This window comes from Oryza sativa, chromosome 1 (assembly GCF_034140825.1).
Source record: "Oryza sativa Japonica Group chromosome 1, ASM3414082v1".
In the NCBI taxonomy this organism is placed as follows: domain Eukaryota; kingdom Viridiplantae; phylum Streptophyta; class Magnoliopsida; order Poales; family Poaceae; genus Oryza; species Oryza sativa.
This window is the reverse complement of record NC_089035.1, coordinates 32,175,816-32,198,214: the sequence shown is the minus strand read 5'-3', so window position 1 is coordinate 32,198,214 and position 22,399 is coordinate 32,175,816. Positions and strand designations below refer to the sequence as shown.

The window sequence follows — 22,399 nt, the reverse complement described above, 5'->3', positions numbered from 1 at the left end:
GAGATGAAAGAGGTAAAGAGGGAGAAAATGAAGAGTAGGGGGACTGAAAAAGAAAGAAGAAGATAAGTCCCCCCGAATAGGGAGTTTGGCTAATCTCGCGGACTTTCATTTTGTACAGGTGTAACGAGAAAGCGGATTGGGTGGTCAACTTTGGTTTTCATGGATATGGAGTTTGGTGCGTTTTTCTTTCTTTTTTTTTTTACTCATGCAAAGTGGGCTTTTGCGATGCAAGCGTGCAACATATAAAAGCGTCATTTGATAGTTCATTTTCTAACAAGTACCGTAGTTTTTTTAAATAACTAAATTTGTGATAAATGGGAGAAAAACATACTTGTTCATTTTACTTGCATCCTAGTGGGTCTTGCACTATGTGAGATAGTATGTAAAGGAGGATGGACGAATGAAACTCCAGCTTTTTACAAAAAAAGTTAGAACCTTGGCTGGACTGGATAATTCATCCGACCTTTATTTTTTCATGAAATCTGATCTTCCTTTGGATATCACGAGACACTTACATGCACTTGTATCTCAAAAGATTTATCTATGGCCAGAATCCAGATACCATGCATGTCCTTTTTCCGATCGCAATATCCAAACGCTCCACTCATAGAGACCGCGTATAGTCGTATACCCGCACCCTAAAATACGACTACAACTACAAGACGATCTTTCCAAAGGAAGACCGAAATCAGATGACGACTTTATTCGAGACTTCGAAGCAAAGCATAAACACAAACAAACCGGGAGAGAGCGGCAGTGAGTATAGTAGGATAGGCACAAACAGAAGTTTCTTCTTTTCAAGACTGCACGAACAAAAAGAAGCCGTCCCGAGCTGTGTTGTGCCGTGGCCGTTGCCGGGACGGCTCTTTCGGCTTTTCACGACTCGTGGATTCCTCCCTCCCTCCCTCCCCTGTCGTGTACTCGTCCCTAGCCTAATCCATCCGCGGCGCGCGCGCGCGCGTCGCCTACTCCCTCCCCTTCTTTTTTGCCGCCGCCGTCGCGAGCCGAGGCGAGGCGGGCCCAGCAGCAGCAGCCCACTCTCCCACCCCCACCCAACAAAGTGGCAGCGGCCGCGGACCAAAAGCGGAAGAGCCGAACCAGCAACACGACATCACACGCCCATCTCCTCTCCTCTCCTCTCCCCGTCGAAGAGGAGGAGGAGATCAACGAAGAGCATCTCCCTCGCCGCGAACTCGCGAACCGGCGCGCGCGGGTGAGGAGGAGGAGGGGATGGGGAGGGGCCCGGCGGCGGGGAGGTCGTCGGCGGGGGCGGCGCGGCACCAGCAGTTCAGGGCGCGCGCCAAGACCCGCGTCGACGACCTCCAGGAGATGTTCTCCGGGCTCCAGTCCGCGCGCAAGGAGGCCCGCTCCACCGACGCCGCCGTTCTCGAGGCGCAGCTCCACCAGATGCTCCGCGAGTGGCGCGCCGAGCTCAGCGTCTCCTCCTCCCCGGCCTCCTCCCTCCAGGCAAGCGCATCACGCCCCTCCCCACCCCCCACCGTCCTCCATTTCTAGGCTTCTCCTCGGCTCACGCTTTCATTGGGGGGGCGGATTTCGGTTAGCAGCAGGGGAACAACCGGGAGCTGTCGGATCCGCCGTCGGAGACGCTGCGGCTGCTGCAGCTGGCGGCGGCCGAGGAGGAGGAGGACGACGCCACCAGCAAGCTCGTCGAGCAGCAGCAGCAGCACCCGCCATCGGCTAACCAGGCCCACGGCCACCCGCAGGCGCAGGGCGGCCAGGACATGAAGCCGGAGCCACCGGAGGAAGCGGTGGCCTCCCCGGCTGATCTGACGGTGCCGCAGCAGCCGCAGTCGCCAGGTCAGGGAGTTCTGGCGAGTGGTGGAGGGATGCTGGCACCTGCCGCTGCCGCGGTGTTCCATGATCAGGTATAAGATTTTTTAACTTTTTATTACTAGTCTGTCAAACGGAAGCTCCAATCTTTATGCGAACTATGGTACAATGGCACCCTATTAGTAGGGTGGATGTGGATCCTTGGAAACGTGAGTGTTTCTTCAGAGATGTGAGCGGCTTGGCTTTTCGGTTCGGTGTGATTTTGTGCCTGTGGTGTGCTTTTCTGGTTTATCAATTATATTTGTCTACTTTGTTGTGTTTGTAGAGATGTTCAATGAAGTCCTTGTTGTGTGCGTTTAGTTGGATATAATGTGATCTGCAAAAACAGACCCGTTAAATCATTTAGTGGGAGTTTCTGCTTTTCTTGTGTAGACAAACTTCATGTGCACTTGTGCTTGCCCTCTGTTGGTAATGCAATAGGCCTCACCGTAACCACAACAGGAAAGCTTTGGTTTCGCATTGTAATGGAGATTTCAAATGGACGGCGCTTTGATCTAGGTGTATTGACTATTTTTAGATAAAATTAAGCTTATTATATGTGTGACATAAGGTAGAAACTGAACGTTATATATGCGCTGTACCATTCAATTCACTTCTTTGAGGCATGGGCTACTTATGGCCTTGTTTCAGCCAGCATCTTTTTTTTTGGGGGGGGGGGGGCTCCTATAGCTTGTTGATGTGGCGTTTATTGCTATCAGTAGGTTATTATGCTCCAATATAGCAACATATAGATGCACAGCTAGTGTGTCCAAAGCATTGTTGTTAACGTTCTTCTGCTCTTTGGGATACATATGACATGGGTTTTTGACATTGCTGCAATTTGCCACTCCCAAGTTAGTAATGTTTTGTTTACCTTTCTTTCCCCGCTGTTAAGTTTGCTGCTGCAATTGTTGAACAACTTTATCCCATCTTTCATAATCCAGGTATTCATTCTGCTGGAACTTTATTACACTTGTGGCGGGTGATTTTATCTCTAAACTTACGTGTATGGTGATTTTGGGATGATTGTGTTCTGAATTGAGGGTTTGCATATTGATTTGCTAGAATTAGGGTATTTTGTGAGGGATAAGGGACCGAGTGCATAAATTTAATACCAACAAAAGGTGTAACCAAAACTGGCAAGACATTGATCAAGCCAGTAAAACTGAAATTTCAGTTAAACAGGTGGGTTTCTGCCATCTTAGAATAAGGGGGTCAATGTGGAAGGGAAGGCCAGAAGCTCAATGTGCCTGGTCGTACAGATGCACACTCTATAGCCTTGGCATGCGTCTTGGACAATTTTAAGCAATGTATGCTTTATCATCTCAAAGTTGATGATTTCTAGTAATGCTGATTGGGTGAAGGAGTTACATGGGTGGAGAGAGCTCCTGGAGGTCTGCGAGGTTGAGAAAGAACATGAGCATGGGACTTGTCATGGTTGTGGTTGGGACGGGACCAAACAGGTTTTTGTGGCTGGCCCAGCCAAGCATTAGTCAACATGCATGCCCAGCCCTTGAAATTAAACTGTAGATGAGAACTTGTTAATTGTGAATTTGAAGAATGTGAGCCAGTGATGCACTTAGCTGTAGATCATTGTGCTGGAGATTTGGTTTCCAGCGCATTCCATTTACAACTACCAAATGGCTGAATCTTCGATGTTTGTTTGAAATTTAAATTCAAGGATATCGTTGTTTTGACGGCTCAAACTTCAAAGTAAACGTTTGCTGCTCATTGGATGCTGGTTATAAGTGACTAGCTGGATCTTCCAAAATTATCTTACAACGGTAAACTTGGATCGTGTAGTTAAGAAATCTGATGTTCGTTATATTGCTTATTGTAACTGGGATTTGCGTATTGGGTTAATTAAGCGAAGCTATAGTGTGTTTAATTGTGTGGGACACTTGGAGAAGAACAAAAAGCTTCTGTTTCTGTTCCTCTTGATTGGTACAAGGATTGTTCTTGTATTGGAATTGAACTAAGAAATTATCTGTGATTGCTTTCTTGTAGTTGTGATCTGAATCTTTCCTTTGCTAATGCAATTTTTGTGCACTCAATATGTGGTCAATAAATCTTATTTCTAGTGTATTCAGAGAATAAAACAAAGGACTTATGTATCTGCTCTTTCTGATGATAGATAATTCTTTTATCAGTATTGCATTTTAGATTTTAGGTTGAGACATTGCCCGGAACTTTTCTTTTGCCTATTTCTGAGCTCTTATGACCTCTTTGGCATTGTAATTGTCATGTGATCCTCCTAATGATGTTTTTTTTTTCCTTTTGCTACAATGGATTGTCTTCATGTATTCGACGTGCATGCAATAGGCAAGAACACATATCATCATGTTACTTGCGATTTTGCCTTTCTGCCACATTTCTTAAATCTTGACTTTAAAGTTTGACAGAGGAGAGCTAATTTTAACAAGATTTCACCTTGTCCTTGCAGATGTATTATGTTAACCAGGAACTTACTGTTGAGGATTTCCTTTATGATGATAATTACAAGATGTATCTTCCTGGATACAATTCAGATGTTCTCAATAATCTGGAAAGTACTGGTCAGCTGGAATATCCACAGTTCAATTTGCCACAAGAGTTACCCCCTAATGCATATCTTGATACGAGTAACTGTGGACAAAATGCTGGAGATGTTTTCCTCCACATGTCAGACTTGCTCAATACAATGTCTCCAGTACCTGCTGCATTCCTGAGGCCCAAATGCGCTCTCTGGGACTGCCCTCGGCCTGCTCAAGGATCAGAAAGGTGGCAAGATTATTGCAGCATGTATCATGCTGATTTGGCCGTGAAGGAAGAGGGTCCACCAGGCACAATGCCTGTGATCCGTCCAAGAGGTATCGATTTAAAAGATGGCCCTCTGTTTGCTGCCCTCAGTGCAAAAATCCAAGGAAAGCATGTTGGTATTCCTGTCTGTGAAGGGGCTGCAACTGCGAAGTCCCCATGGAATGCACCTGGTAAGTTATTGCTACATAACTCCTCCCATTGTATTGGCATGGACAAGTGTTTGAATTAATCGCTGGTTCATTTCTATCATTGCAGAACTTTTTGATCTGTACATTTTTGAGGGTGAATCTATTAGAGAGTGGCTGTTCTTTGACAAGCCAAGACGAGCATTTGAGAGTGGAAATCGAAAGCAAAGGTCATTGCCAGATTACAATGGCCGTGGTTGGCATGAATCAAGGAAGCAAGTGATGAAAGACTTTGGGGGTCTGAAGAGGTCCTATTACATGGATCCACAACCATCTAACAGCTATGAATGGCACCTCTATGAGTATGAGATCAATGATTGTGATGCTTTTGCCCTATACAGGCTTGAATTCAAGTCCTCTGATGCAAAGAAAACTGCTAAATCAAAATTAGCTTGTAACCCACTGAATGAAATCCAGCAGCAAATGGTTAGGCTGAGTGCAGATAGCCCTGTCGAAAACAAACGGTCTGCCCGCAGCAGGACAAAGGCTAACCCAAATGATATCAATAGCAACATCTACTTAGTTCAGAACACTACAGTTCAAGGCAGTATTCCAAATGCTTATCAGGCAGTGTCACAACCGGACCAGATGACGTATTTGAATGGCAATGTTGTTTATGGGCCTCATCTCCCATACGGTTACTCAACTGAAAGAAGTGACTTCTATTGGAGCTCAAATGATGGAGCTTGAAGAAGGGTAACCATATTTTATCAACGGCATATTTGGCCTTCAAGTTCTAACAGCTCCAGCTATACTTATGGGGTCTAATCTTATTGGCATGGCCCCCATCATTCTAATTGTCATGGGTTGCATCAACATGGAACCTCTTCGAAAATGCCTGCGCTGCAGTCGTATTTGTGCACAATAACTTCGACAATGTAATATAGCCTAGTGTCTTGACATAGCATCTCCCTTGGTGCAGAGCATATGTAACATAAATTGCCAGGTTTGCTAGACTTGTAACCTTTTATGTGGGTCTATCAGCTATTTGATGGACCCGTTTATTTGTGACGCTGTATATGCATGAGGCTGTTCTGAATCTGGGAGCAATGTTGGTGGCCTTTGAAGGCACTAACCTGTTGATAAAATTGTGTTCTCTATGATTGAACCCCAATTACATGCTTGAGATGAAAGCATCTTGTAGCAATATTCAGCTGGTTCGTTATCTGTTCTGCTATGCTGTCGATGGCTACCACCATTTTTGCTACAGCAACGAGACTACTGGTACAACATAAGTTGATAGAACAGCAGATGCCTAAACTGATGAAAGTTGTCGATTGAAGTGGCATGGAGCCATCAATGGTTCGTTCTTTGATGTCTGGTCTGGTCCCAACTGTCTATCTCTGAAAGAGAAGTTATTCCTTTGCTGTCCAGCTCCTGACAAGCCTCCCAAGATTCCGATGGGACCATTATGTTGCCAATGAAAATAGCGTCACTGGATGCTCGTTGATCGTGAATAGAGGCTTTATCGTTCCGTGAAAATGACAAATATCTGATGATATATCGGTACACATCAGGGATTCAGGGTCCATTTCTTATGAATGGAGGAAGAGTCATTATTTCGATAAACTTGATTCTAACATACACATCTCCCTTAATTTCCTAATCTTGGGCTGTGTAATAGACGGGAAGATCTTACGAATAAGACCTCTTTTAGACTCCTTTGGAACACATGAATTGAGAAAAAAAATAAGAACGAGAAAAAAAAATCATAAATTGGACGTCATGATATACACAATCTTGTAGGTATTGAAATCGCATTGAAATTAAACATATGTTTGAATATTCCACAAGAAATTGAATAAATTTTAGGGGAAAATATTATTAGAATAAAGTTAAGAGGAGAGATAAAGTGCCTTCTACTTTTCTAAGGAAATAAACACAAAGAGGTTTGAGCTCATATGTTTGAAATCTAAAAAAATGAGGGAAAAATGATTCCAAATAAAGTTTGCTAGTCCAATATTTCGATGGGGGCCCTTATTGGTTGCCCATATTTTCTAATAAGTTGTTTAATAGCTTATTATTGAATAAAAGTCAATAAAAGTTTGTTTACAGGTAGGATTTGATATATGTGTTCTTTTAGCGACTTAAAAGCCAATGCTGAAAACAAAACTACGTTGAAAATATCTTAAAATTAACTCCAAAATTAAGTTTAAATTTTTAAATTTTAGCTTTGGTTTTTGGCTTATTAGGGCAACCAATGAGGCTTTGAGTTATTTGCAAATCCAATTCTTTAAAGAAAACTAAAAATAAGGGGTTTAGGCCCCTTTGATTCAAAGTAAATTCATAGAAATTTTAGAGCATTTCATTCCTATAGGAATTTTTCCTACAAAGCCCTTTGAATCAAAGGAATGAATCCTATGGAATCCTATGAAATTCCTATGGAATGCCTTTTCCCATACAAGTTTTAGAGGAAATTTAACAAGAGGTAAAACCTCATGGAAAAAATCCTTTGAGTCTTTATCTCACCTCAAAATCCTGTGTTTTTCCTGTGGTCCAATCAAACGGTTATTCCTATGTTTTTCCTGTGTTTTGCAATCCTCTGTTTTACACTTATATTCCTATCAGAATCCTATGTTTTTTCTATTCCTCTGTTTTTTCATTCCTGTGATTTAAATGGGCCTTTTAAATTCTACAAGAATCATATAGAATAGCGATCATATCCTCGTCATTCCAACACCAAAGGCAGAGAGCTACAATGCTCCATGCCATTAACTATTTGCCTATTTCCAGCCGTTGGATCAAACATGGGAGCACTAGATCAACCGCTACAATAGTCTACAGTAAACCAAAACATAACAAACCAACATTATTTTAGGGTAGCTATGGTAAAGTACTGTAGCATACCTCATATTTTAATGTTCAATTCTACCGTTCGGCCCCTAATGGCTAACGATGTGAATCTGCTTCTACCATTCGCCCCTTAATAGCTTAGAATAAGTGACCTAAATAAATAGTACAGGAAAGTTTTTGAGAAAAAAAACATATTTTTAGAAGCGTGTAGCAAATAATCCTCGATAATAATTCAACCAATAAATTTAAAAAGGGCTAACCATGTCATGAAAAAGTAGTATTCCTTAACACTCACTCACTCCTTTGAATTAGGGTATTTATGTGATGTCCCTAACAAAATGAATTTCTAGCTCTCAGAAAAATAAAAACGTGAGCTAGAAACTCGAGCCTTGATGTTGGCCAACCACATCCAAATCCATATGTGATGTCCCTAACCTTCTTCAACTCTGGAGCGACGAGAGAGTGGTGATAACTACAACGAGCGACAGCTAGCGGGCAAGACGAGGAACGGATGATGGCAACCTCCTTCAACTACGGCAGACGATGGAATGACGGTGGTGGCGAAGGCGCGACAGCCTATGGACAATACGTGGAGTAGGCGACAACAACCTCCTTTAACTCTGATTTGACAAGGGAACAACGATGACGACAGGGCGCAACAGCTGGTTGGCAAGACGAGGAGCGAGTGACAGCAACCTCCTTCAACAACGCACGATGATGGAACGAAGGCAACGACAAGGCACGACAGTCAGCGGCAAGACAAGAAGGGTATAGTGATGGCCTCCTCTAGCTCGTGCGTCACTGATCTCCACTAACTTCTAGAGCGCTGCAACCTTCTCAAGCCGCGACACGGTGGCCGGGAATGGATGAAAGACAGGGACGACTGCCGACGAGCATTTCTAACATTGGAGGCAAGAAGAAGAGTGAAGAGTGTAGTGTTCAGGATGGTATTTTAGTTTAGATAGTCTGACTGAAGTTGATATTTTAGCAAAGCCCATAAAACTAATAGGATTTTAACAATTTAGGGGCTATTTGATTGATGGCCATAAGTTGCCACACTTTGCCACACTTGAGGTTAGGCAAGTTTGACCATGTTAGATGAGTGTTTGGTTGGCTTCCACAAGTGTGGTAAGATTTCTATTTTGTAATCTAGATCCCACATGTAAGTGACTCTAAAAAATGTGGCATGGTTTCATTTTGTTGGCTAGAGTGTAGTTTGGATTTTGATGGCCTCACCTTTGGTAAATTTAGCTAAGAAAGTATGATAAATCTAGTCAATATTAGTACGTAAACCAAACAGCTCCTAAGCTTATATAATGGTGTACTACAAGTGCAATTTTTTTGGGGAATGGTTACCAGTACGTACGGTGCACGCACTCGCGCAGTCGGTCGCGTCGCACCCGATTCTCAGCAGCACCACCACCGGTCTCCATTTCCTCCCCAGATTTTCTCGTTCCTCAGCCCCCACCGCCCTGTAAAAAGCGGCCGCGGCGGCAGTAGGGTTTCGGATTCCCACCCCGCGTGCAGCTTAGGCGAACCCTCCTCCCTCCGTTCCACACGCCCCAGTTCCCCGCTCTCTCCCCCTCACCTCCTCATCCTCCTCCTCCGCTGCCGCCGCCGCCTCCGCCATGGGCAGGGGGAAGTTCAAGGGCAAGCCCACCGGCCGCCGCAACTTCTCCACCCCCGAGGAGATCGGTACCGACGTCGCGCCCTTTCCTATTTTCGATTCGGCCCTGTTTCGTTTTCACTGAGAAATCTGGTGCCAGCCGTCAGCCGCCGCCGCCGCCGGCATGGGCGGGCTGCTCGATCTGATGCTGCGGCGGGGGGGTTCGGGTTTCGCTAGGCTGGGATGTGCTCGTAGAACACGAGCGGCTGTGAATTTGACTTGAACGCGATGCATAGAGCGCTTTTTTTTTGTGATGCTGTACGGGTTAGCATACAATTCGATGGTGTTTGATGGTTTGGGTCGTGGAGGAGGGAGTGACTCGTTGATCTAACATGGGTCTTAGCTTCGGTGTTTATGTTGCCTGATTTTGATGCTCATGTAGTCAGGCACTTATCTGCATCTTTAGATGCTTGGCTCTATCCCATGATGCAGTAGTACAGCTCGATTCTGTTTCTTCGTTTTGATTTATTAGTTTTATAAATTCCAGTTCACTGTTTCAGATCTTCACGGAATAAGGGTTTGTGTGGAGTTTAAACGCAGTGAGAAATCGATTGCACCTCTGTCTTTATCTAGTCTCAGACAAAGGAACTCTGTTGAGACTGTATACAGGAGTGCAATAATATTTTTAAGTTCTTGATGTACAATTGAAGACCATTTCTTTTTAGTTTGTGCTTCTGGATTTTGATTTCGTTTTTGATATCCTGCTAAGTGCAATATATATATTTTTACTTGCTTCTGATCATCTTTTCCATTCAAATAACTGCAGCTGCTGGTACTTCAGGTCGTCCACGCACATTTAAGAAGGTTCGTCCACATTTCTACCATGTGTCGCTCCTAGATGAACCAGAAAAAAAAAACTTTTTTGTCAGTTACACGGTTTAGGATAATATTAAACTAAACTATTTTGCTTTTGGCATTTCGTATTTCACCGTGAACAATCATTGTCTGAATGGATAAGAAGAACAACTATTTCATTGGTTAGTTTTGTTTGTTGTCAAAGCATCTGTTCCAGTGCAAAGAATAGCACATCTAATCGCTTGTATTTATTTATTTATTTATATTCTGGGCGTTTCCAGTATCCACATGGATGAATGTTGTTAATCCGCAGTAATGAAATCAAGAGCATTGCAATTGCAAATGTTTACTCAATTATTTGCACCAAACCTTGGTTTGTTTCAACACTACCTTGTCATATTCGTTCTAATGAATGAACTGAGTATCAAATAGAATTTAGCTGAGGAGGAAAAGGAGGAGGAAGAAGACGACATAGAAGAATCTGAAGAGGAAGAATCTGAAGATGAGTCTGAAGGGAAGGCTGTAAGTAATCTTACTCTCTGCAAGTATATGTTCATAGTTCAGTTCCTTTTCTTACCTATCTGACATGTTGTGCAACAATTCCAGAAACATAAAGGAACTGAAGGTCTTATTCAGATTGAAAACCCGAACTTAGTGAAAGCAAAGAATATAAAAGCCAAGGAAGTTGATGTAAGTTGGTGACTACTGATAATATTTTGGACTATATTTTCTGTTTTCCCCCTTGATCTTCATACTATTTGATAGTTACGTCTGAATCTTTTTGTTCATGTGTACCAATTAGTATATTTTTCATGCGTTTGTCCAACTTACTTTGCATTTTACAGCTCGGAAAGACAACTGAGCTCTCGAGGCGTGAAAGGTACCTTTTCTTATTTCAGTCCATGCATTGTGTTTAGCTGTTCAGGAAAATTTTAAGGTACAATACTTCAAATATGTTTGAATTATAGAGAGGAGATCGAGAAACAGAAAGCTCATGAGCGCTATATGAAGCTTCAGGAGCAAGGAAAAACAGAACAAGCTAGGAAAGATTTGGGTGAGAATTCTTATCTATATTATGTCCACCTCTTCCCTTCTTTTGGTGTTCCTTGTTGGTTGTAGTTACTTATGTATTTATATCGCATGCGACCTATGAGCGTTCATTAAATCTGGTTCAGTATACCTATAGAAACAGACACTGTAACAAAGGAAAATAGCTTAACATGCTAGCATGATGTACAAAATTTAGTATCAGTAACAATGGATAAATCAGGGCCCTTTAACCCAGTTGATATCTTTAATCAGATATAAACATCAGTGGGTTTAGATTTGACATCTTACTGGACATTGGATAGTACTGATTCAGTACCGATACTAGCATTATACTAAAAAAACAAGTTATATGTGGACAAATCCTACAATTCTTGCATATTTTTCAGCCGACTTCACTGATCTTATGGATGAAGTTTTTGCGTCTTGTTTAATGATTTTTAACCAAAAATCTTCTTGTATTCTTTCTGAACTTCGACCTGAAAATTTACTAATGCAATCCTCTTAGATGTCTCACAATGGTGCAAATGTTTTCCTTTTACTCTTCAAGATAATTGTCTTTCTAGAACAAAGAAGATTCTATTTTATATGTGAGACGCACATCTACCATTTAATGTCAGATTCAGTCAGAACTGTCCATTTGACATTATTATATATCTTTGTAGAATTGGCATTGTATATTTTTTTTGGGTGCGTTCAATATTGAAGAATTACCTGTGAATTGCCAACAGCCATGACCCTTTATAATTTTGCAAATGCAGAACGTCTTGCTTTAATAAGACAACAAAGAGCTGATGCTGCAAAGAAACGTGAAGAGGAGAAAGCTGGTACATCTCCCTTGCTATTTGTATATTGCTTCATGGTTTTGGTTTTCTTGTGTCATTCAGAATTGGTTGCAGACATATCATATATGAAAACATATTGTTTGATCATAGCATCATGGAGTGTATATTCAATTGCTTGTGAAATTTTGATGCCTTTGTTTACTAGTTTTGATAACATTATGGGTGCATTTTGCAGGTAACTAAGTGTTTAGCACTGAGATGAAGTGATGCTCATTTTACACATTCAGTTAGTAACATGTTTTCTTAGATTGCAATATGTATACTGATGTTAATTTTATTCTTGGCAGCCAAAGAACAGAGGAAGGCTGAAGCACGCAAATAACTGCGGCAACCATGTGGACAATGAAGGCGTGAGCTGCGTCGGCTGGATATTTATTTCTTATATATATGCCCCTAGTATCTTTTAAACTCGGTCTCGATTTCGATATTTCCATAAAATTATGCATTGACTAACTGTAGTATTGTCGACGTGGCTTGATGTAAACTTGAGCTTGGCAGGGTGCATATGTAGTATGATCAGTTTATGCAAAATTTGCGTTTACTTACGTTGATATATAAATCAAGAACGTTGTGAATACTGGAGATAATCCATGGTCATGCTGCTTAACATTAAGATAACCTAGCTATCTTCTTTAGGAGAAAAATAAGACTAATCATCATTGAGAACCTGAAATTTCTCAATTATGCCCAACATCAAGAAGTCAGCTAGTGTCCATACATTTTGGGCTTTGATCTTTGACAAGGCAAGACCTGTAGGTCGTAGATTCATACTGAGGGGGTTGATCGTAGGCTCGTTGCAGTCACTCCATGCTTTCATTCAAAGATCGTAGGCTCGTAGCAGTCACTTCAAGCTTTCACTCAAAATTGCCTATGCGCAAGCTGAAGTAGTGACATCCTGTGATTGCTGATTTTGAATGATATGTAGCGTCGTGCACTTCTGGAGTTCTTCATGGGAATTAATGAGATATAAAATTAAAACCAGATGACTGATTGATTGACATGAGAAAGCAAGCAAAAAAAGAAAAGAAAAGAAAAAAAAAGTAAGGACTCCTTTGAAACACAAATGCAAACAGAAACATAAGGATAGGAAAATCGTAGTATTTAAGTGCCATGTCACCTTAAATTTATAGATGGAAAAACACATGAAAACAATAGAAATGATCGTTTTGATAGAGTGCGGGAAAAACACGGGAATCAGAAGGAAAATGATCGTTTGGATGGAGCACAGTAAAAACACATGAATGAAGAAAAATGGATGCAAATGAATTTTTTAAAGAGGTAGAACCTCATGTTAGGAAGTCTCCAATATTTCAGAATCCTCTAAAATTTTCTATGTTTGGAGGCAATCCTGATGAATTTGGTGAGGCCATTTCTATATTTCAAATGAATTCTTTTCATAGGAATCCAACCCTCCAAAATTCCTTTGCTCGAAAGGAGCCTTACATAAAATTTGGTTGCGATTAATTGAGAAAAGTAAGTAGATAGGAGTATATTTTATGACAATTTGAACTCCATAAATAGCTACTCCCTCTGTTTCAAAATAAAATACAAGCATTTCACATTTGATGACGCTTACCTTAGTTCTAAGAGAATACATACTTATCACATCAATCTTCTTTTTTTTCTTCAATTTCCCTCCACCTCCACCAAGTATTTTCTCCTCAACCTTATTCCACCGTCTCTTATTTAATATGCGACACAAAAGTCGTTTCTCCTCAACCTTATTCACTGCTATAACAACTTGGAAATACTTATATTAATATTATGTAATAGTAAGAATATTTTAAAAAGGGGAAGGGAGTATGTTGTGTATTAAAAAAATAAATTTCACAAAGTCATATATATTTTAACCAAACTATTACAAAATTACATATTTAAATCAGTGTATCACAAAACTATAGAATTAACAATACAGTTATTACGAAATTATAGATTTAAGACAAAGTATTGTAAAATTGCATATACAAACTTATCTAAAGCTTGAATCTAACTTTAGTGCCAAGGGTTTAAATTTTAAAATATATAGTTTTGTGATAACAATCAATAATATTGTATGTTTTGTGATAACAATCAATATTGCACCAGTAGTTTCATGATATTTGGTATTAAATCTAAATCTATAGTTTTGTGAAAAAATGGTGCTAAATACTCCCTCCGTCCCATAATATAAGGGATTTTAAGTTTGTGATTGCAATGTTTGACCACTCGTCTTAGAAAAAAATTGTGCAAATATAAAAAACGAAAAGTTGTGCTTAAAGTATTTTGGATAATAAAACAAGTAAAAAAAACTAAATAATAATTCTAAATTTTTTTTGAATAAGACGAGTGATCAAAGAGTGCAAACAAAAACGCAAAATCCCTTATATTATGGGACGGAGGGAGTATACAGTTTTGCAATATAATGTCTTACATCATAGGTAGATCAAACTATATGTAGTTTTGTAAAATTTAGCTAAAAAAACTAGGAAACTCTACAAACTCATGTCAACCTGTCAACGATTTTATATCTCAGAAAAATATACGACGTACCAACGAGCGGTTTCATGATTTCATCAGAAAGCGAAATGTTCGAATATACGGCATTACGTGTAAAACAATGCTCATGACGACCTTCTGTACTTCTGTCTTAGTTCATGCATCATAGCGTTTCAAATGATTTCCTTTCATCTCTCAGTAACACATGCCCATACAAATGTGAACAAAAACAACCAGCATCAAAAGAGACTATAGCTGTCATTTTTTCAGCACTCAACTAGAAAAGAATACTATGACCTTCAAGGGCAATATCTATGGTCGTTCCAACAATTACTGTAAAAAGGCTATCAAAAGGTATAATCGCCTTCCAGAGGTAATCCATGTTACCAGCCCACCCACCCTGTTCTGTATTTCTGTTATAGCAGTAGCTCCAATCACGGGCTTATTCGTTCTTAGCATGCCGTGAATCATTATCATCCCACGGCTGAATAAAATTTTCATGCTGGGTCATGGTGAGGAACGCTGGCAGCACTTGAAAAAGCTATCCGCCAACCTATACATAAATAGGATGCATCTGCGCCTTTTGGATTATTATAGACTAATGTAGCAGCACTCACAAAACTTCGTTTAGTGTCACTGAAGCTTCAATCCATTGGTTTGTTTTTCATCATCTTACGTTTCGTGGCATCCAGATATTTCTTCCGAAGCCGAATGACCTTGGGAGTAACCTGATGAAGCTCAAATGTCAATATGAAACTCCAGGAGCAAACTGGAATAGGAGTTGGAACAGTTAAGCTTAAATCAAGCAAGAAGATTATTTTCTTTTGGTAAAAGATTGGGAGTAATATTCCACAAAATAAGATTATTTTCTTAGGATAATCTGCACTTCTAATAAACAAAAAAAAGCTAGCAGCATGTAGAGTAACTTAAATTTGGATTTGAATGTGGACTAACATGCATATATTGTAGCATGCATTTTGTTTTGTAGGCTGCATTCCTACATTCCAACCCATGCACAGAGAACACATCTCTAATTTAGATTTCTGATAATCCTTTACAAATGCTAGTAGCAAACTATATAGCAGAAACTGCAGGTGGATGCTTATTGATTGCTTTCTTTGTTTGGTTCTTAATATTGTTTGTAACATGCCATTGTATTATATGGTAGAAATAACAATGCACCCATTCATTAGCCTGCAGAATCTCCGTCTGGCAGAGGATTTTTTTCTGAAATGTAAGTGGTTTTATACATTGGCAATAGTCGTCAACAAGTCATTTCAAAATCCAAAAAAAAAACCAGGATTTTTTTTTTATTTCTAGAGCTAAAAGTAACAAGCCAAAAAAGAATCGGAATAAGAATCGGGAAAAATGGAAAGCTCATCTCTATGCGCTGCTTGTGCCACTTAGTCCTCACACAAGTACAAGTAGAATCATCAATAGCAAATACAGAAAACTTGCCTCAATAAGCTCATCTGCAGCAACATATCCAATTGCCTCTTCCAAACTCATCTGCATGATTCAGTGCCTTTAGTTAAGATTATGTAACAATCATTTCCGAGGAAGCTAAAGGAAGGAAGCAAATGACATTTTTCAGCAAAGAATGCACATAATCTAGATTTATGGTCTCCTCAGTTCCCAAAACCCAAGGGAGAGTGTGACGCGAATATTATAAAGCTTGCAAGGCTTCCGTTGGTATTAAGTTGTTAACTAGTGTTTAAAGCAGCACCATTTAGTCTGTAGGGTGATAAAGTGATATCTCCTGAATGCTGATGTCTTGGTAAAAGTTAAAACACAACATACCAATCGTGGTGGAGAAAGCCTGACATTTTCATCCTTTCCTGGAGCTCGAATGTTTGTAAGTTCTTTAGTTCTCACAGGATTGATCTGAACAACAGAAGAGTTATTTAGTTTGTGTATTAGAAGAGAAACCTAATTCATTGATAAGCATATAATCAACTTACATCAAGATCACTGTCACGTGAGTGCTCTCCAACAATCATGCCTTCGTACGCCTTAAAGAAAGGAGAAAGAAAGAGGAATAAGGAAACCCCCTACTCTTAGATGGTAGATCATAGTAACAAAATGAATAAATGTCGATACCTCCATCCCAGGAGAAACAAACAGAATACCACGAGCTTCTAAACTCATAAGTGCATGTGAAGTGATAAGTCCCTTGCCGACAGATACCTACATATACACATAAGAGCACTTACATTTGTCATGTTGAGTTGAGCAGAATAAGGTGCAGTTCATCAAATCCTGCTTACATTTAATGACATATTCCTTCTTTTATTTCATTTGCTTAATTCTTGGTTTAAAAATTCATTGCTGTCTATTATTGCAAAATAATGTAAAACTTGTTTGGTATGAAGACAGATAAGAGTAAACAGAAGAAATTATGAAACTGAAGGAATTGGCATTACCAGAACTCCTTTTCTAACATTGCCCAGCTGACCTCTGTATTTAGCATATGCTGCAATCATAGAGAAACCAAGGTCAAATACTCTCAATAAAATCTAGTTGGTGGCATCAATGGCGTGGTTTACTTCAAAAAAATGCATAGGCGAGTTAAGGAAATCATCTAGGACTTAATAAGAAATAGCATACCCTGGAAAGCGCGATGCATAAACCCAGTTCCACGTGTAAAGCTGCTGAATATTCCTTTGAATCCCACCAAACCCCTGCATACATAATGCATCATTTCGTATCATAAAAAATTGAGAACCAGACTGAAATACATGGCAAAAGACAATCGAGTCCAAAATTGGCATCAACTATAATATGCTTTTGAAGGTGACACATCATGCAGCTGGTAATTATATGCACTAATCACCTAGATGGGCAGGTCAAAAAGATCCGAGTTCTCCCAGTTGTCCCTGGAACAGGGCCCATGTCCATTACTTCACCCTTCCTGTGTGTCAGGGTTTCCATGACAAATCCAACATGCTCCTCGTCTACCTACAATATGTTCAAACATTAACAGTTTATGAATACAAGTTTAGAACAAAGTAAACAACTAAAAACAAAGAAGTTCAAACAAGGTTCCATATTTCTACCTCAACAGTTACTTCTTCAATAGGCTCTAACCTTTCTCCACGGTCTGTTCTATACCTATTTCAATTAATACATAAATTAGTTAATAGTGGGAACAGTGCTGCCAAATTGCTCAGATACAGAGTTCGATATCAGTGGAAAGTGTATTTCCACAGAACAGGGAATATAACTACTTCAGGGTGAAACAAAGTAATAGAACAAAATATCTAGCTACAAACGGTTAGCTTCTCTAATACTGTTGGAAAGAAAATTGAACTAAAGAACTTCAGGCTGAAGTGAAAACGTAAGCATACAAAGAGTATAATATGTGGAATATTGGTGCTCACATCACTTTTGGGGGTGAAACTGAAAGCTCAAATCCTTCGCGGCGCATATTCTCAATCAAGATTCCTGGAAGTTATGCAGATCATCAAATGCTATAGTTGGCAGGAAACTTTTCATTATATTGTACACGAGGTTGACGTATGAAGTGCTCTCAAATAAATCAAGAAAAAAAAGCAGTTAAATAGCATATATCAGAAAAAGAAGGGATTTCATCAGTGGTACATATACTTACCTAACTGAAGTTCTCCCCTTCCTTGAACTTCATAAGATTCTGATAATGGTCCAGGAAGAACATTAATTGCCAGGTTCGTTTCTGCTTCTGCCATTAGGCGGTTGCCTATTTTCGCTCCAGTTAGCTACAAAATTTTAGATGGACCTCAGAAAAAGAGGGCAGCTATTATTGCTTGATTTATTGAATACAAATTTATATTACTATAGCACCATACAGATTGGTAATTAGGCTCTTTCCAGACTATGTGTAGTCAGCATAGGCAACCTATGAAGTTGATTTAGAATAGCTGTGGTTGGATCTATCTATGTCATTCAAACAAAGGAGATCGAACGCTGGTGTGTTTTACTTAGAGGCACCAAGGCTTCCATACTTTGCATCGTTATATCCTAATTTAAATTTGACCGCACCATTCCTCAGAAACAAATGACATAAAACTTCACATTAAATAAAAGTATGTACATACTGCCCAAAAACCAGCCTGGATAGCATTGCAAAAACACCTAGGAGGCTAGTACCATACCTTGGATTTAGACCTCCAAGACTAATGGTGTTAGCTTCTTAGTCCTTACTCTCACCTACCAATTTAAAACTTCATTCAGAGGACTAGCTCCACCGATAGATTTAGGAAAACCTATGCGCTAGTAACTGAATTCAGATGATTAAAAATGTATGGTATGTTTGCCTTCTGATTATTTTGACAGGAAAATTATGATCTAGTAGTATCATGCTCAGCAAGTCAACATTTGATATCTACCCATTATTTGTAGTTCAAGACTTCAAGTAGTGACTATGAACAAGATCTAGTGATACAAGTTATATTGCAGTGAGCAAATGTTATATTCTCTTTTTCTTAAAAAGGAAAAGGTAAAATAACTAATATATTTCAGTCTGCAACAAATTTTCAGATCCAATATGAATTAACTAGTTCCTTAAATTTTAGAATCCTGCATATGACATCCCCAAATCCAGAGCAACATAGTGCGTGGAAGTTATAACACCATCTGATTATCATGGTTCCATTAACATATTAGCAGCTCCTACAGGAATCTGAAATCTATCTTAAAACAATAACCTAACTTTAAGCAAAAAAACAAAATAGGAACATGAAAAGCAAAATAAGAACACTTTGATGTATAGGAAAACAAAACAAATATGCATGAATTTTCATCAAAAGCAAAAAGGACAATGAAAACAATATGAGGAATAAATAGGAACACTTTGATGTCTAGGTTAATTGTTTGCTACTTACATGAGTGCCATCGCGGCCAGACAGTGGTGAATCATTCACACCAAAAGTCATAGATATTGTGGGAGGGTCCAACTCAATTGTAGGAAGGGCAGTCAAAATCTATATTGTACAACCATTATTAGTACAAGGAATATCTGACAATAGAAACACGTTCAGCAGCACGAATTAGCAACCTACATCTGAATTTGACACAGTATGCCCAATTGCTGGAGCAGCCAATCCAGCCATTGAAATTATGTCGCCAGCTCCTGCAGCCTCTACTATTACCATACTTGTTCCTTTCTTTTTCATGAGCTTGACAACCTGAATTTGTTTCAGTAGTTTGCAAAGGTCCTTAAGGCATTTAATGAATACAATAATTTAAACATATTGAATGAGAAAAAAGTGTCTTCAGCGTTTAAGCATTGCCGAGAAGAAGTGCAAGAAATTCAGTTAAACCTTTCCATCTTCGATCTTCTGAACACCATCATCTGTGCTACGAAGACCATGCACTTTGTCACCAACACGGACAACCCCAGATCTTACTCGTCCAGTCAGTATTCGTCCTAGATAAAAATCGCGTTCCATCATGGAAACCTGTAGAAGACTATGAATTACTGGCTCCGCTTAAGAATTACCAGTACAACCTTACATAAATATCTTCAGAAGAGGTAAATTTAAGATAAATTCTAGGGTGGGGAATTAGAGAAAACTTGCCTGCAAAAGTTAAATAACACACATTTCGGAACAAGAAGAAGTGTGTGAAGTCTTAAATTCTGAAAAGGAGGTGGAATCTTACAAATAGCTATTGACTAAGAGTGGAGAAAACTTGGCCAAAAACGAAGGCATCATTTTGTTTTGGTTGCTAAATCAAGTGGAACTCTATTACAAATAAACAAATCGCCATAATACTTAGTCGTTCACTCATTCTAATAAACATGTCATTAGAGATGGATGGAGAATTACAAAAGAAATAGCAAGTTTTCCCTCGTCTAAATAAAATATCCATTTCAGATGCTGTGCAATACACTAACCAACATTTGGAATGGAGCCTCAAGGTCAGCTTTTGGAGAAGGCACATGCTGTAAAATGGAATCAAGCAATGCAGACATATTTTTCGCATTATCAGGAGGGCTCTTGGTGAATTCTAGAGAAGCCCAGCCTTCTTTAGCCGATGCATAAAGAACTGGGAAGTCTAACTGTTCTTCTGCAAAACCCGAATAAAATAGTGTCACATATTTATGAAAAAACTTCCAAGGCACCAAATTGAAGTACTAGAAATGCACCTGTAGCACCAAGATTTGCAAATAGATCAAACACCAAGCTCTCTACTTCATTGCAGGTCTCTTCCGAAACTGTTGGAGTATAATTGGTTAGTTAAAGAGCTATAGCAAACATAATATACTAGGGATATATATATATGCCAAAAATAATGAATATAATGCTTTATCTATTTCTGAGCTGGTGTATCCCACTGCAGTTGGCCATTTTTACTTTGTGGGAAGTGAATATATCGCAGTAGCTCATCTTTCAAACAAAATTATTGCTAACGCTAAAAAACATTCAATGCTAATAACAGGCTACTCAAAAGGAAAGGCCTTCTAACTAAAAATTACATGACTGGATATTTCTCTTTTTCTGTAAACATAGAAAACAAAAGGTAGCCTAATTTTGTGACGGGAAATGGAATATTGTGTCATTTTGGATAAAAATTATTGTGTATTTACCCCCAAAGTATATGTTTCTGTTTATCTGCTTAAACTAAATTACACATCAAAACTTCATACTTGCTCAGCTTAAGATCGTAGCTTGATTCATATCTAAGACAATTGAATCACTTTGTTATGTACATGCCATCCATTGCTCACAAAATACTGCCATAGTGAGCAGAGCATCTGAGAATAAGCAAACCTGATGGCCTGTCAACCTTGTTGAGAAGGAGAATTGGGCGCAAGCCATACTTCAAAGCCTTTGAAAGTACAAACTTGGTCTGCGCTAAAGGTCCCTCCCCAGCATCAACAACCAAGACCGCCCCTTCAACCATTCCAACAACTCTCTCGACCTGTCACATAATTGGTGAGGATCATGTCAGATACCATAGAAAAATCATCATTTCTTCTTGTTCTTAACTGTATGAAATTATAAAAGAGTGCTGAGTGTGTACTTCGCCACCAAAATCAGCGTGACCAGGTGTATCAACCATGTTGAGTTCGTTCTCCTTCCAAGAGACAGAAGTGACCTACACAAATAGCCGAGACGAAAAAAGTGAGATGCCACATAAAAAGTTACCATACTGAATGCTATGCAGCTATTGGACCATCAATGAAGAAGTTTCAACAAAAAAAAAAATCAGAAGGATGAGATAATGATTATCTCAGCAGATCAGATTTCGGGAGTGATTTATTGAACTACAATAGATGTGCAGGCTTTACGGAGTACAGAATGAGCAGAGCAGTTGAACCATAAGTGACATAAATCCTCCCAGAAATTTACTTACGCACTGAAATCTGCCAAGGTGCTCAGCGATGTATAACAGGGAAAACAGTAGCGCAAGTTTGAGAATGGCCTTTGAAGCAGATCTCACTTCCTTCCCCAAGCCAACATTCTAATCCCTCACGTGATGCACGCAGTATGTTCGACGGAATGGACATTTAACCTCTCGTGTGCCCTCACTAACCACGCGGCGCGCGCGAGTGGTGGAAGGTGGGTTACCTTGGAGGCAATGGTGATGCCGCGCTCGCGCTCGAGGCTGATGGAGTCCATGGCGCGCTCGTGTGGGATGTCGGCGCCGCACTGCCGCAGGAGCCGGTCCATCAGCGTCGTCTTCCCGTGGTCGACGTGGGCTATCACCGCCACGTTGCGGATGCGGGACGGGTCGAGGGCGCCTCCGGGCCCCAGGGCCGGGGAGGCGGCTGCCGACGCGGCGGCGGCCGAGTAGAGGCGGCGGAGGAGCGGCGAGACGTAGGGCGCCGGGGACGAGGCGGAGGTCGGGAAGACAGGGCTCGTCCGGCTCGCCGCCGAGCGGAGGCCGCGGAGCAGCATGCCCGTGGCCATGGCGTTCGCGGCGGCGGCGGCGGCGGTGGCGTGATATTTCGCGCGGCCGGGAGAAAGGGAGGCGGCTGCGGC

The 22,399-nt window shown here is 40.3% G+C and overlaps 3 protein-coding genes across 3 annotated transcripts; 2 read left to right on the top strand and 1 right to left on the bottom strand.

Moving 5' to 3' along the window:
- Positions 1 to 1,085: 1,085 nt before the first annotated feature.
- LOC4327010 (transcription factor VOZ1) lies at positions 1,086 to 5,914 on the top strand. Its single transcript, XM_015766249.3, has 4 exons — positions 1,086 to 1,467; positions 1,566 to 1,886; positions 4,274 to 4,799; positions 4,885 to 5,914. Exons 1-4 carry the CDS (start codon positions 1,231 to 1,233, stop codon positions 5,502 to 5,504), a joined length of 1,704 nt encoding a protein of 567 aa, XP_015621735.1. The 5' UTR covers positions 1,086 to 1,230; the 3' UTR covers positions 5,505 to 5,914.
- Positions 5,915 to 9,113: 3,199 nt separating this feature from the next.
- Positions 9,114 to 12,537, top strand: LOC4327009 (uncharacterized). The gene is made up of 8 exons (XM_015759476.2): positions 9,114 to 9,302; positions 10,040 to 10,077; positions 10,501 to 10,590; positions 10,675 to 10,758; positions 10,914 to 10,948; positions 11,037 to 11,122; positions 11,877 to 11,942; positions 12,248 to 12,537. The coding sequence occupies exons 1-8, from the start codon at positions 9,236 to 9,238 to the stop codon at positions 12,280 to 12,282; spliced, it is 501 nt and encodes a 166-aa protein (XP_015614962.1). The 5' UTR covers positions 9,114 to 9,235; the 3' UTR covers positions 12,283 to 12,537.
- A 2,064-nt stretch (positions 12,538 to 14,601) lies between these two features.
- On the bottom strand, positions 14,602 to 22,378 carry LOC4327008 (uncharacterized). The gene is made up of 19 exons (XM_015760005.3): positions 21,986 to 22,378; positions 21,438 to 21,512; positions 21,185 to 21,335; positions 20,560 to 20,628; positions 20,308 to 20,480; positions 19,733 to 19,870; positions 19,472 to 19,597; positions 19,295 to 19,393; positions 18,046 to 18,169; positions 17,816 to 17,879; positions 17,492 to 17,546; positions 17,269 to 17,393; positions 17,043 to 17,116; positions 16,859 to 16,908; positions 16,536 to 16,622; positions 16,397 to 16,447; positions 16,236 to 16,319; positions 15,894 to 15,944; positions 14,602 to 15,163 (listed from the first exon to the last, which is right to left on the bottom strand). Exons 1-19 carry the CDS (start codon positions 22,325 to 22,327, stop codon positions 15,080 to 15,082), a joined length of 2,022 nt encoding a protein of 673 aa, XP_015615491.1. The 5' UTR covers positions 22,328 to 22,378; the 3' UTR covers positions 14,602 to 15,079.
- Positions 22,379 to 22,399: the final 21 nt, after the last annotated feature.